We start from the raw sequence: 14,261 nt of genomic DNA on the forward strand, positions 1-14,261 counted from the left end.
TTAAGCCCCAAACCCTGGAAGTGGGGGCACTCAGTGAACTGATCACGCCAGGCCTTCGTCGCTGCCTCTGTGGTCAAAATGGCTCTGAAGATGGTTCTTACGCCTGACTTTGGGGAGGTGGGTCCTAAGGAGAGCCCTCGTCCAAGCGAGGATTCTGGAAAGAGAAGGTGCTCCCTGCAGCTTGGCCTCGGGGAGGCCCAGTACCTGTCTGGGGCTCACCAGACTCCGTGGTGTGGTCCTGTGGACAGGGGCTTTGAAGAAGGCCCCATCCTGGTTCAATTTGTTCACGCAACCTTGTTTTGCTTCTTCTTCCCTTAAGTACTGCACCTTACTGCCTGATATCTGTCCAGATCTGCAGCTGGGAGTGCCCTTCAGGAGCAAGGGGCGGTTTAGGGCTCTGAAGAGACACTGAACATTGTCGATTCCTCTTCCTTCTCATCTCACTGAGAATGTGATGTCAGGGAGCTTTAGAAACACAGCATCTGTGCTGTGGGTTGGCAGGGCACTTAACACGTGATGTCCGTGCTTTGCCCAGGTAGGAGGGAAGGAGAAAGGGTAGGGGGAGGGAGGGAGAGAGAGAGACAGAGGCTAGGGGTGGCATCATGTGTAACAGACCTGAGCCGCTTCGTAAGGTCTCGCAGTGTTAAGGGACTGTGAGAGGCAGTTGTGGGCAAGAGTTTGACGGTGACATGTCGGGGGTCCTCCTGTGCATCTGGAAGTTGTAAAGGCTGGGATGGAAGGGAAGGGCCAGCAGTTGGGGCTTTGCTCCTGTATTTTCCAAAAATAAATAAATAAAGCAGCTGACTGTGTATTATCCAGGAGAACACCCACCCCTGCTTTTTTTAAAAAAATTATTATTTATTATTAGTATTATTTTGGTTTTATGATGTAGGGTCTTACTTATAGGCTGACCTGGAAGTCACTATGTACTCTCAGGCTGGTCTTGAACTTATGGCGATCCTCCTACCTCTGCCTCCTGAGTGCTGGGATTAAAGGCGTGCGCCAGCTCTCCAAAGGCTGCATGACCTTGAGCAAGTTGTTAGACCTCTCAGTACCTCTGTCAAATATGGGTGATGATCAGAACATTGATTCCTGCCTTAAGGGCTGTTTACAGAATTAAAAAAAAAAAAAAGTTAGGGGCTGGAGAGATTGCCTAGCAGTTAAGACACTTGCCTGCAAAGCTTAAGGACCCAGGTTTGCTTCCTCAGCACCCACATAAGCCAGGTGCAGAAGGTGATGTATGTGTGTCTGGAGTTCATTTGCAGTGGCTAGAGGCCCTGGCATGCTCATTCTTTCTCTCTCTCTCTCATAAATAAATAACAATTTAAACAGTTAGAAATGAATGTGCTTTCAACAGCCCCTGGAACTCGGCTAATAGATGTGCTAATCTCCTTGAAAGAGACCCCCATCACCTGTCACAGACATGCAGGGAGGCCGTGGGTCTAAACCAGGCTTCTGGGTTTCAAATCCTGCCCTTGCCCTCCTGCTGGATGCCCTCTGGCAGTTTGCTTCCCCTCTCTGTGCCTCAGTTTCCTTGCTCATGAACTAGGCTGCTGCAAACACTGCGTGAGTGTGGATGCGACCCTTGCCCAGTTCACTATGCGGTCACGGAGACTCCCCGTGACCTGGCCCCTCACCTGGTCGCCTGCCATGCATCTTCAGCTCAGCTGTCACCTCCCTGTGATTAGCCAAAGCGGTCAGTGCCCACGACTGACCGGCTCTTGGCCACTCACTCTTCTCAGTCACAGCTCAGCTGATGGTGGGTGTGCACACGGTGTGTGTGGTTCCTACTGACCGAGCCCCCGGGGTCAGCTGGTGGGCGGGCTGTGTCCTGACTGCCCCCCCAACCCCGGCACTCTGACCGCTGGGCACACAGCCTTGCTCTGTCTCTGGGGAGAAGCAACTTTGGCTGCTACTCAGGACTTTGGCTCACAGTCCTCCCCTATATGGTCAGCCCCTGCCACATCCTCTAAAGCCAGATTCAAAGATGAGTTCTGGCCCCCTAGGGCCCCTGAGGCTCTGAACCCCATGCCAGACCACTCCTGGTGACAGGGTCCTGCGCTCTGACCTCTCGCAGAGCAGCAGCCGGGCCTCGGGTTGGCTGGAAGGAAGGGCTTCCCTTGCGGAAGCCTGGGACACTTGCATGGGTTAAGAAGCTCTTTCTCTGAGCAGCAGAGCTTAGGCAATGTCTGTCTGTGGTTCCGATGCGCTTTCAAGACCCAGGCTGTGCAGAGCCCCCTGTTTCGCAGTCCTGAGCCTGCCTGGGAGCGAGAGCCAAGTCTGTTGCACAAGGAGCCGTGGCGGGTGTTGGGGGAGGAGTAGATGGTTCCTTGACACGGTGCCCCCCACCCTCCACGGTTCCCAGCATTCTGGCCGGGAGTGGTCTGGCCAAGCCCAGCTCGGGTGGGTGTGGGTGGGGTGTCTGGGCTTCCTCCGCTTTGATTGATTTCCCCCGGTGGAGCAGCCTGGAGCATGTGGCCCAGCCCCTTTCTGTGGGGCCACCGGCCTGTGCCATCCTGGTGTCTGGCCAGAGACCTAGCCCTGGGAGTTCGGCCTGAGCCTCTCTTCTTTACTGGAGGACCTGCGTGAGCCCAGCCCAAGGCTATGAGGCTCGGGCCAAGAAAGCAAACCCATCAATGTGCTTTCAGTGTGGACGGGAGGTGCCAGACTTCTCCCCTGGCAGGGCCGGCTCAGTCTACAAGCCAGGAAGGTTTGATACAAGGACCCCAGGACACTCTGCGCAGGGAGTGGGCTCAGCGGCCAGAGCATTGCCTGGTGGGGGAACAGGGGGACCTGTCTAGGTCTCTTCCTCCCCTGGCAGCTTCGTACCCTCAGAGTCAGTGACAAGCAGGCTGCCATCATCTTCCTCCCTCAGTTCCCCAGAACACCTGTCTACTTGCCCTGGTGGCCAGTGTGCTTCTGCTCAGGCTGGCCTCTCTGCAGCAGGAGCAGGAGGCAGGCCTGGCCGCAGCTCGGGACAGAGGTGGCCTTCGTGCCGTGCCAGCCAAGCCGGTGCTCACCCCCCACTCATGGCCAGTGCCTCTTCTTGTGTCCCGCCCCTCTGTCCCCTTCAGCTGTCCAGCAGATAGATTAGGGCACCCCATAGCATGGCTGAGGACATCGGGGGCCCAGACATTCTCTCTCTTGCTTAGTGAGTGGGAGACTGGTGGTAAGATCACATGACCTGGCATTTCTCTGTCAGTCCAACCTCTCCTATGCACACTGCGACGCCCTACATCGAATAGACGCTCCTTTGAAGTTCAGGGTCCTCCTATGCCAGAGCCCCAAATCGAGTCCCAAGGGCCGGTGGAATCACATTGAACATACCCAAATTAATCATTACATGTCATTGTCTTCCTAAAAGGCTTAGCACAGGAACTGGTGAGATGGAGCAGCGGATAAAGTACTCACCATGCAAGTCTGAAGACCTGAGTTCAGATCCCCAGCACCTGTGTGAAAAGCCAGGCATGGGCTGGAGAGGCAGCTTAGCAGTTAAGAGGCTTGCCAGCAAAGCTGAAGGACCCAGGCTCAATTGCCCAGTATGCACACAAAGCCGGATATACAAGGGGACGCATGCATCTGGAGTTTGTTTGCAGTGGCTAAAGGCCCTGGAGTGCCCTTTTTTTTTTTTTTTTTTCTTTCTCTCTCTGCCTCTTTCATTCTCTCTTAAATAAATAAATAAAAATTTAAAAGCCAGGCATGATGGCATGTGCCTGTAATCCCAGCTCTGGGAGGCAGAGGCAAGGAATCCGGCGGGGGGGGGGGGGAGGTCACTGGTTAGTTCCGGGTGGGGGGTTCACTGGCTAGTTAGTCTAGCTGAATGGGTGAGCTTCAGGTTCAGTGAGAGACCTCTCCTAAAAGAGCAGCCGAGGAAGACACCCAATGCTGATCTCCGCACACACCTTCCGCTTCACTTCCTCAAGCCACATTTTGAGTCCGCGTATAACAGGTGTGAGAGCCAGGTCCCTTTAAGAGCACCGAGGCTGGAGAATGGGGAATGAGTGGCCCCCTAAGCCCAGGCTGGGCTGAACCTCGCTTACTGGGGGAGTGAGTGGCCGCCTGGCATCTTCCCTTTGATACTGACACCGGCATTTTAATAGCTGAGACCCATCAGTGGAATGATGTTTCAGCTCAGCCACACAGGGCATTCCAGGAGGCCCTGGCTGCCAGCCGGCGGGGAGCAGGAAGACCTCTCTGCCTAGTGCGGCAGAGGCGCCCCTCCCACACCCTGAAGGGCTTCAGAAGTTGCCCCACCCACTCCTATCCTCAGCCTGGGGTCTCTTACCTGAGTCACCAACCCAGATGCCCATGGGGGCAGAGCTGGTGGCTTGCCAGATGAAGCTGAGCTTGAGGAAGGAGTATTACGTTGGCCTGGGTCAGTCATGCCCATGTAGTGGGGGGGAGTTGGCCTCCAAGTAGTACCTGACTGAACCTCAACTTGCAGCTATCAGACCTTCTTGTTACACAAGAGGGAAGCTTTACCACCACTTACTGCGCCGTCTGATTTGTAAGTACCCGGGGTTTGCCGAGTAACTGCCACGTAGCAGGCTCCGTTCTAGGCACTGGGAATGTCATAGTGAAGAAACCAGGACACAGGATCCGTGTCCCGGTGGAATTTACCTTCTAGCGGTAGAGGGAGGCAATAAGCAAAATAAAAATTTTTAAATAAAGACCATCCTAAAGAGAAAATGAAATAGGCAGGAAATGAAAAAGGAAGTACATCAGGGGAGGGGAACAGGCAGGAAGCATGGAGGACCCAGTTAAGACAGTTAAGACAGGCAGGCTGGAGTAATGGCATAGAGGTTACGGCGCTTGCCTGGGAAGCCTAAGGACCCAGGTTCAATTCCCCAGGACCCATGTAAGCCAGCTGCACAAGGTGGTGTATGCATCTGGAGTTTGTTCGCAGAGGCTGGAGGCCCTGGTGTGCGCATTCTCTCTCTCAAATAAATAAAAAAAAATGTTTATAAAAGGGCATGATAGGGCACAGCTAGGTAAAGATGATGCCAGGAAGAGAGGCCGTCAGTGCAAAGGCCCTGAGGCAGGGCAAAGTCTGGCATATGTAGATAGGAAGAACTGATGCTATTCCTGGCTACTGTGGTTTGAATGGGCTGCAGAGGTCAGGGTGGATATGGGACAGGGGACATGAGAAGGTTATGGCATCACTGGACAAGACATGTGCTTGAAGCAGTTCGTTATGGTAGAGATGGGAGAAGGGGCAGGTGCTGGGTGTGTCTGGGACTGCAATTTCAGAAGCTCAAACTTAGGGCCCAGTTCTGAGGTGGCAAAGGGTGACCCATCAGGCAGGTAGCTGGCTGTGAGAAGGGGACATCATCCCACGTAGGTGTCTCTAGTCCAGGCAAGGCCCCCAAGGATCCAGTGTGTGGAGGACACAGAGCGGGCCCTCGACAGGGGTCCTGTGGCTTGTAGCATTTAGGTGGCAAGCAGATAAGAAGGAGCCACCAGGGAGACCGGATGCAGCCAGAACGGCAGGAGGAAAACTGAGAAAGCACCGCGTCCTGGCAGCCAAGTGTGGGGGAGGAGAGTGAGAAAAAGCTACTGCAGGCTGAGGCCGAGGTGGGGGGTGGGGGAGGCCCAGCCACAAGACTCAGCAACAAATGCTCATGGGGTCTCCTGCTGGCTCACTCTATCAAGAGGGGACTTCAGTGCCCTGGAGGTAGCATGCCACTGACAGCCCAGGACAAACCCCATGTGGCCAGAATTTCCTCAAGAGAAAGTAGAAATACAAAGTTGCAAAGGAAAAAGCCTCTCTTCAAATATTAGTAATGCATCCCAAAATAGTTTTTTTCTTTTTAATTTTTTTTTTAATTTTATTTATTTATTTATTTGAGAGCATCAGACACAGAGAGAAAGACAAATAGAGGGAGAGAGAGAGAATGGGCGCGCCAGGGCTTCCAGCCTCTGCAAACAAACTGCAGACGCGTGCGCCCCCTTGTGCATCTGGCTAACGTGGGACCTGGGGAACCGAGCCTCGAACCGTGATCCTTAGGCTTCACAGGCAAGTGCTTAACCGCTAAGCCATCTCTCTAGTCCTCTTTTTAATTTTTTAAAAAATATATTCCATTTATTTATTTGCAAGGGGACGGGAGGGGGAATGGATGGGTGCACCAGGGTCTCTAGCCGCTGCAAAAGAACTCCAGACACATGCAGCACTTTGTTCATCTGGCTTTACCTGGGTACTGGGAAATCGAACCCAGGTTGTTAGGCATTTGCAGGCAAATGCCTTAACTCCTGACCCATCTCTCCCCCTGCTTTTTTTTGGGGGGGTTCTGTGGTAGGGTCTCACTCTAGCTCAGGCTGACCTGGAATTCACTATGTAGTCTCAGGGTGGCCTTGAACTCTCAGCGATCCTCCTAGCTCTGCCTCCCAAGTGCTGGGATTAAAGGTCTGCGCCACTACGCCTGACCTTAAAATTTTTTATTTATTTGCAAGCAGAGAGAGAGAGAAAGAGAGAGAGAGTGAGTGAGTGTGTGTGTGTGTGTGAAGAGAGACAGAGAATGGGTGCTCCAGGACCTCCAGCCTCTGCAAAGGAACTCCAGATGCATGTGCCACTTTGCGCATCTGGCTTATGTGGGTGCTAGGGAATCATACCCAGGTCATGAAGCTTTGCTGGCAAGTACCTTAACCACTGAACAATCCCTCCACCACCCCCCAATAGTATTTTTTAAAATCTTTGTGGTGATAAATGAAATATATTAAAGGTGAATTTGACCCTGATGCCACCAGCTTCAATGTCTTTTTAAAAAATATTTTTATTTTATTTTTTTTATTTATTTATTTGAGAGAGAGACAGAGAATGGGCACTCAGGGTCCGAGCCGTGACATGGCTGTCTCTGTGCTTCTAGGAGTCAGGCACCTTTTGTGGGTACAGTCCTCCTCTCACACCTGGTGGTAACCTGGGAGGTGAGGCTGTGATCAGTGAGGACATGCACCGTGTGTGAGCCCAGTCTTCCCACGACCCCTGTGGGACTCAGACCCGCCTCATGGTCAGGGGCATGGGAGACCTGCAGCCACCACCTTCTGCTGAGGGGCGCATGGGCTGCTGGCAGCTGTGAGCAACCTGCCAGGCAAAGCCACCTTGTGAGACTTCACTCTTACCTCCTCCATTCTTACCTCCTCCATTCTTACCTCCTCCGTGCACGTGGCAGCTTCTGTGGATGAGGGAATGTCCTGCCTCTTTGTAACCCCATGTCTTTCTGGGGCCTTCCAGATGGGCTCCATATTACTTTTAAAAAGTATGTTGGGGCTGAAGAGATGGCTTAGCAGTTAAGGTATATATATACACACATACATGAATAATCTCCATACATATACACAATGCACTCCTCTCACTACCTTCCATTTCTCCCCCTTCCTTGTCCTCCTCCACTGAACCCTCTCTTCTTCCAACTAGTTCCTCCCCTACTTTGATGTCTGTCGTTTTCTTGTTTTGCCCTTTTCCATCATCCGTGGGGTGTGGGTGGGCCTATGTTATGCAGGTAATGACATAGTGAGGTTATGAACGCCACGGCCACTTTGTGTCTGGACCACAGCCTTCAATCCCCATCTTTGGCTCTGATATGCTTTCTGCCACCTCTTCCTCAGTGGTCCCTGAGCCTCGGAGGGTGTCACAGAGTTGTCTCATGGGTTTCAACTGTGGACAGAGGTTGGGTAGAGGAGAGTCCAGGGCCTCCCCGGTCTTCAGCTCTGCCATCTCTGCCCACATGCCCATGCTGGCTTGGTCAGAGTGGGCAGAACAGCAGGCTCTGTTCCTGCCGAGAAAGGAAACAATTAGCAGAGACCAGAGAAACACATGCCGTTGTGTTCTCGAGCGGAGCGCAGGAAGACAGCCACCGCCTCACAGGACCCTGGGTGGCACTTAATTTCTTTGAAAGCTTGCTGAAGACATCAGACACGGAGATTATTAGTGTAGGTCACCTCTGCTTCCTGTTACCCACACAGCTGGTGGGCAGTGGAGGGCCGTGAACTGCCAGTCTTTGGCCCGTGCCCCTCGCAAGGCTCCTGCCCCTCCTCCACGCTCCTAGGGCTTGGGGTTTATGAGCCCCAGGTGACTTGTGTCTGTTTTTCTGTGCAGAAATGGAAACTCCACTCGCGCAGGCGCCGGGAGGCCCTGAAGATGTCTCCAGGATGTAACTGCCCGCCAGGTAAGGAGCGCTGGGAACAACGGGTGATACCAGGTCTGTGGTCCATGCCTGGACACCTCACCTCACAGGTCCATCCTGCATTTCTACCTGGCTCAGGCTATCACGTCTCATTTGAAAGATGGGAAGGATAATGGCTGCTTAGACTTTCCATCTCCCCGCTGATGGGTTTGTGTGTCCTCCATCCACCCATCATTCATTCATTTATCCATTCAAGCACACACCCATTCATAATTCTCCTATGTAGCTGGCCCTCTTTGAACTAGAGTGAGCAAAATCAGATGGTTGATGGATGTGGCCCTGTTTTGAACATGACGTGCTATGCAGAGCCTGGGGAACGTCAGCCTACGGTGGCACTGATTGTGCCTCTGGTCCCTGATGTGCACTGTGCCCAAGAATATCTGAACGAATGAATGGCCCTATGGTGCCATAAATGTAACCAGTCTAATCCGGACTCAAGTTCTGCTTTGGCCTTTTGCTGGGTCGAGCTGCTGCGGGGCCTGGCCTCACACGGCCTGCGCTTCAGCTCTTGTCTGCACTCAAAGCTCTGTGCGGAGCCCCTGCTCAGTGCCGCGCGCCGAGGCAGCTGTTGGATTCAAGCATGCTGCCCACTGTTTTCCCACGCATACGTGAGCAAGCAAGAGGACTCCTCCACGTTCATGACTGTGTTGGTTAAGAGAAAGTTTCACTGTTCCCTTGAGTAACTGGGATGGGCTGTAAGCCTTTGGGGGCAGGGAAGGAAAAGAGGGTAGCTTAAAGTGACACACTTAAGGAATCATGGGAGGTTTTGGCCTGCTCAGGGCCTCTCAGTGCAGACCCAGGACCCCTTCTGTATCTTCTGGTGGCAGGTAGCCTTGAACAGGCTCACCATGAGGTCCCACACTGCCTTCACAGCCCTCCAGGAACATGCTGCAAGGTCCCCAGGCTAGGGAAGAGAGGCTGACAGGTACCAAGGGGATTAGCTGCTTTTGTTGTTGCTGTGACCCAATATATGAACAGAAGCAATGTAAGGGAAGTTATTTTGGCTCACGGTTTGAGGGGATGCCGTCTATCGTGGTGGGGGAGGCATGGTGGCAAGACTGACTTGTGTCTGTGGTGGCAGGAAGCTCACATCTCAGCAGATCAAGAAACACTGAGAAGGCAATAGGGTTGCTGAGCCAGCGTTCTCTTTTCCCTTTTTATTTCAGTCCCAGACCTCAGCCCCGGGGGATGGTCACGTTTAGTGTGTGTCGTCCATCCTCAGTTAAACATCTCTGGACATACCATCCTGGACACACTCAGAGGTGTTCCTCCTAGGTGATTTCAAATCCAGACAGACTGACAAGGTTAACCAACACACGAAGCATGCAGGCCCTGGAGGGCTTTGGTGGCCATGGCAGGGTGTGACTGGGCTGTGGCAAGAGACACGGTTCAGATGCGCTGCTCTGGGAGACATGAGGCTGCAAAGAGAGACAGCTGGTCCCATCATTAGCAGGTCACTTGGGTTAATTAAAAGGTTGTCCAGTGCTCTGGGAAACTGGCTCCTCCCTCTGAACCCAGGGGGCAGTGGGTCTTTGAGTCTGGGAAAGCCTTCTGCCAAATTCACAAGATACCAAGATTAATGAACTGAGGTGAAGATGAGGGTGCCCTGGGCAGGGTGAATGCATGCATGCATCCGGGTTTCTGATGCCCACGTTTCATACCACTGTGTCTATTGTCCCCATGAGTCGTGGGCAACTGCAACTGACTTTTTGCTCAAAGTATAGACTGTAGGTTAAAGGCAATAGATTTAGAACCTCGGAAGACATGGGCTTGGATCCCATCTCTGACAATTACCAGCCGTGTGACTTTGAGAGCGTCTCTTAACCTCTGTGTGCCTTGGCTGTCTTATCTGGAAACCAGGGATCGGAGTGCCTGGCACGTGTGTGGTGGAGATGCAGCGAGCTTGCCTTGCGTGCTAGGAAGCAGAAGTATGATTCCTAGTAGCTGCTCAATTGCTCTGATCTGTCAGTACACTTTTCTCAAACACCACCTCCTGGCCTTGGGGACAGTGTGGGCCATGTGTTCAAGGCCATGGCTCACTTCTCCTTCCCTGCTGATGGAAGACACTGCAGCTGGCTGAGATGTCCAGAGCAGTGTGTGACCAAGAGGGCTCAGTTTTGGCTTCAGAATGTCTGGCTCAGGTGACGGCGTGGTGGGGACAAAACTGCAGAGGAACATGGTCAGAAGGAGGGAGGTTTGGAAGAGTGCCTTCTTACCTGGGAAGCCACAGGGGACCCAGGCTAAGCGAGGGCAGCAGGAGGAGAAAGAAGCTACAAAGAGGAAGGGTTAGAGTAGGTGCTGAGTTGGGCAGGAACTGAATGAGAGAGAGAGAGAGAGGGCAGCGGGGAAGGGATGCAGGGGCTCGAGTTTCCCAGAGGGCACTTGGACCCACCATGTGGACCAGGACACTAGAGAAGGAAGTGATGGGGTCCTCGGCTTTTGGGGGAGCCAGACCGAGGAAGGGACAGGCTACATGGGGCCTCTTAGGTCAGGGAATCTCAGTGATGCACCTCTCCCAGGATGGGCTGAGTTCTACTCTGTACTGGACCTGTCTCTCCTTTGGGCTGACTTGGGACACGTCACCCTGTAGTGAAGGGATCTCACTATAAATCCACTACTGTAACAGTCTTTTATGTCACTGTCACCGGAGCACCTACCGTGTGTACGCACTGAGCACTTCACGTTAGTGGGTGACCTCCCTGCCAATGCTGGCAAAGAGTCGAGCGCTTGCCTGGCATGCTTGAGGCCCCGGATTTGGCCCTAGCCACCACTGCAGTGACGGGCGCCTGCAGCGGGGAGGCGGAGGCAGGAAGGTCAGGATTCACAGTCATCCTTGCCTACGTAGTCAGTTGACAGCCAGCGGATGCTAGAAAAACTCTTATCTAAAAGCAAAACAAGAAAACCACATGGGCCCGGGAGGTGGCTCAGCAGTTAAGAGAATACTCGAGTTCAGTTCCCCCAGCACCCACATACAGGGGCCTGGCCAGGCATGCCTGTCCTCCCTGTTCTGCAAGGGACACAGACTGTCGAGCTGCCGGGGCTCCTGCAAACACAAAATGATGAAAATGGCAACTCTGGGTTGGGCAAGAGACTCTGTCTTAAGGAGACATACAGAGACATGAGAAGGGGAGGAGATCTGACATGCTCCTTGGGCTTTCACACACATGTGCACAGGGTGTATGCTTCTGCACACACTACACACACATCACATCACACACCATATCACCAATACTCCACAAACACACACACACACACACACAATTAAACCAAAACACAACCAACACCGAAAACCAGCGAAAGAATTAAGGGGAGTTCTAACATTCTGAACACTTGCAATGGGTGTGTCTTTGATCACTACCTCAGGGTCAGCGCTGACTAGCTCCTCCGTGGCTCCCAATCCCACTGCCAAGTGTACAAGCACAAAGCCTTGCTCCTGTTGGTCTTGCCAGCCCTTCACACGGCCCCTGTATACAGCAGGTGATCAGTGAGCATTAGTAAGTTGATGACTAGGGAGAGCAGGAATGAAGAGATGGATCAGCGGTTAAGGCTTTTGCCTGCAATGCCTAAGGACCTGGGTTTGATTCCCCAGTACCCAAGTAAAGCCAGATACACAAAGTGACACATGCACCTTGAGTTCCATTGCAGTGGCTGGAGGCTCTAGCCTGTCCACTCTCTCCTTTATCTCTCTGTCTCTCTTTTTCTTCTTGTAAATTTAAAAAAAAAATCAAAAATAAATAAATTGATGTTGGATAATTCCTCATAGATTCTACCCACAACAGGGTCTGCTTCACTTGTATTGCTACCTTTCCACACCCTGAGTCTTGCCTGGGGCTGAGATCACCACCTTTGACCAGGACACAGAAAATTCATATATTTCTCCTGCTCACAGTGGCCATTGAGAGGGGGGCCTGCTGCCCCAAGCCCACTGGCTCCTGTGTTACTGCAGCCAAGAGACTCTGGCTGAAGCTCTTTCCCATGGCAGCCCCGAGTCCCTGGGCGCCATCCAGAAGGCTTGGCTCAGCATGATTGTGTGCAGAAAACCTGTCTCCTTCCCTTCCTACTCTGACCTCTCCAGCATCCTTCTGAGACCCTCCCTCTCCCAAAATAGCCCTTTCCTGGCATCCTGCCGCATGCGCTGCTTGCCACGGGAGTGATGGGCTTGCAGGATACGAAAGGTCAGGCCCCAGGGCGGAGGGTCATGGTGGCCAGAAGGTCAGAGGAATAGGTGTGGGCTGTTTGCAAAGCATATGGGACAGGAGAAGGGCCCTGGGAACTGGTAGACATACCGTGGGATTTCCTTGAGCGCTGGAGACAAGCACAGAGATGAGGGAAACCCGGCCTTTCTCTGCCCCGTTCTTGTTAACAAGAGGACAGCGGGACAATATAGGCTCCGGCTGGCAAGGAAACAGCTCCTTCAGGCCCGCCACGCTGGGGCTGGGTGGGGCTGGCAGCGAGAGGGGTGGCTTGTGATTGTGCACACAGCTAACGTGGCCCACTGCGCCGTGGGAGCCAATGGCCTCCGCGTCTGGGTCCCTTCTTTATGGGAAGGTTGGGCTGGGGTCTTGACTACCAGGCTGCAGAAGCTACACCAATGGGGGCAAGGAGTGATGGGGTGCCAGCCGTAGCACCGGCAGAGAGGATGGATGGAGGGGAGAGGAGAAGTTGTCTCAGTCAGACCAATGGAGTCATGGTTACCTTCTACCTCAAGGGCTGGTGAGAGGCAGTGGGACATACTGGAGACCCCCCCCCCAAAGAGACTGTGGACAATAGTCAGACATCACCGAGGAGGTGGCCCTGGAGGTTGACTATACAGAGTAAGAGTGAGGCATGGTGTCACTTGCCTTTAGTCCCAGCACTCAGGAAGCTGAGGTCTCCATCAGTTTGAATACAGCCTAGGGGTGTAGAGTGAGTTCCAAGTCAGCCTGGGCTAGAGCGAGCCCCTGCATAGAATAGAACAGAATGGAATGGAATGGAATAGAATAGAATAGAATAATAAAATAAAATAAAATAAAATAAAATGAAATGAAACAAAGAGTGTAAGCGGGAGGGTCCACAGGGAGGGTACAGGCTCAACTGCCACCCTAAGAAAAGACCACACTTCACTTCTGCTCATGCCTGCTGGTCAGAACGTAGTGACGTGATGATCCGTGGAAAGCCAGAAAGAAATTTTGTTGGGGCTGGAGAGATGGCTTAGTGGTTAAGCGCTTGCCTGTGAAGCCTAAGGACCCCGGTTTGAGGCTTGGTTCCCCAGGTCCCGCGTTAGCCAGATGCACAAGGGGGCGCACGCGTCTGGAGTTCGTTTGCAGAGGCTGGAAGCCCTGGCGCGCCCATTCTCTCTCTCTCTCTCTATCTGTCTCTCTGTGTCTGTCGCTCTCAAATAAATAAATAAAAATTTAAAAAAAAAAAAAACGAAAGAAAGAAATTTTGTTGGGGAACCAAAGGCCCAGATAGAACTTTATTAGCACAGCAGATGGGCGAGCCCACACCAGAAGTGTCACCCAGCACCCAGGGCCTCCCGGGGAACACCCAGGACAAAGGCTTTGAGAGGTGAGAAGGAGGCGGGCGGGTCTGGTGATGGCAGCTGTCTAAGGGACTCAAGCACAGAGTGTGACGGAAGGACGTGACTGCAACATGCCCGGCTGGGGCATTCGGCTCTCTGTTCAGGTGGGTTTCACCCTCAGAGTGACCCGCGGGAGTGTTGCTTTCCTCATCACTGTGCCCAGCTGTCTGGCAGAAGGAAGGGTGGAGAGGTTTGGCTTATGGCTCAAGGGTTATAATCCATCATGGGGAACGGGGAGCTGAGGAGGCCTGGGGGCAGCGGGAACATGGGCAGAAGCGGAGAGCTTGGGTAGGAAGTGGACGCGAGCTATAAGCCCCAAGGCCTGCTCCTCAGTGAACCACTTCCTTTAGCCACGACCCACCTCCCGAAGATCTCACAGTCTCCCCCACACAGTGCCTCCATCTGGGATCAAGTGTGCAGACACAGGAGCCCATGGGGAACACTGACCATGCAAACCACAGCGATTGGTGCTGGCTGCCCTCAGGGCGGTGGGTGGTCAGTTTCCGAGGCTGTATCCAGAT

The 14,261-nt window shown here is 53.2% G+C and overlaps 1 protein-coding gene across 20 annotated transcripts in view; it reads left to right on the forward strand.

The window, feature by feature from the left end:
- Col13a1 (collagen type XIII alpha 1 chain) overlaps positions 1-14,261 on the forward strand; it is a 157,118-nt gene that overhangs the window by 9,676 nt on the left and 133,181 nt on the right. For 18 of the 20 annotated variants that reach the window (XM_045137411.1, XM_045137394.1, XM_045137393.1 and 15 more), the window contains exon 2: positions 8,093-8,162. In XM_045137411.1, coding sequence (XP_044993346.1) covers positions 8,093-8,162 — 70 coding nt within the window. Of the gene's footprint in view, positions 1-4,334; positions 4,508-8,092; positions 8,163-14,261 lie in introns of those variants that run through there. The other 2 variants (XM_045137407.1, XM_045137408.1) reach the window with 2 other exon arrangements.

The sequence above is a fragment of the Jaculus jaculus genome, chromosome 18, assembly GCF_020740685.1.
Source record: "Jaculus jaculus isolate mJacJac1 chromosome 18, mJacJac1.mat.Y.cur, whole genome shotgun sequence".
NCBI lineage: Eukaryota > Metazoa > Chordata > Mammalia > Rodentia > Dipodidae > Jaculus > Jaculus jaculus.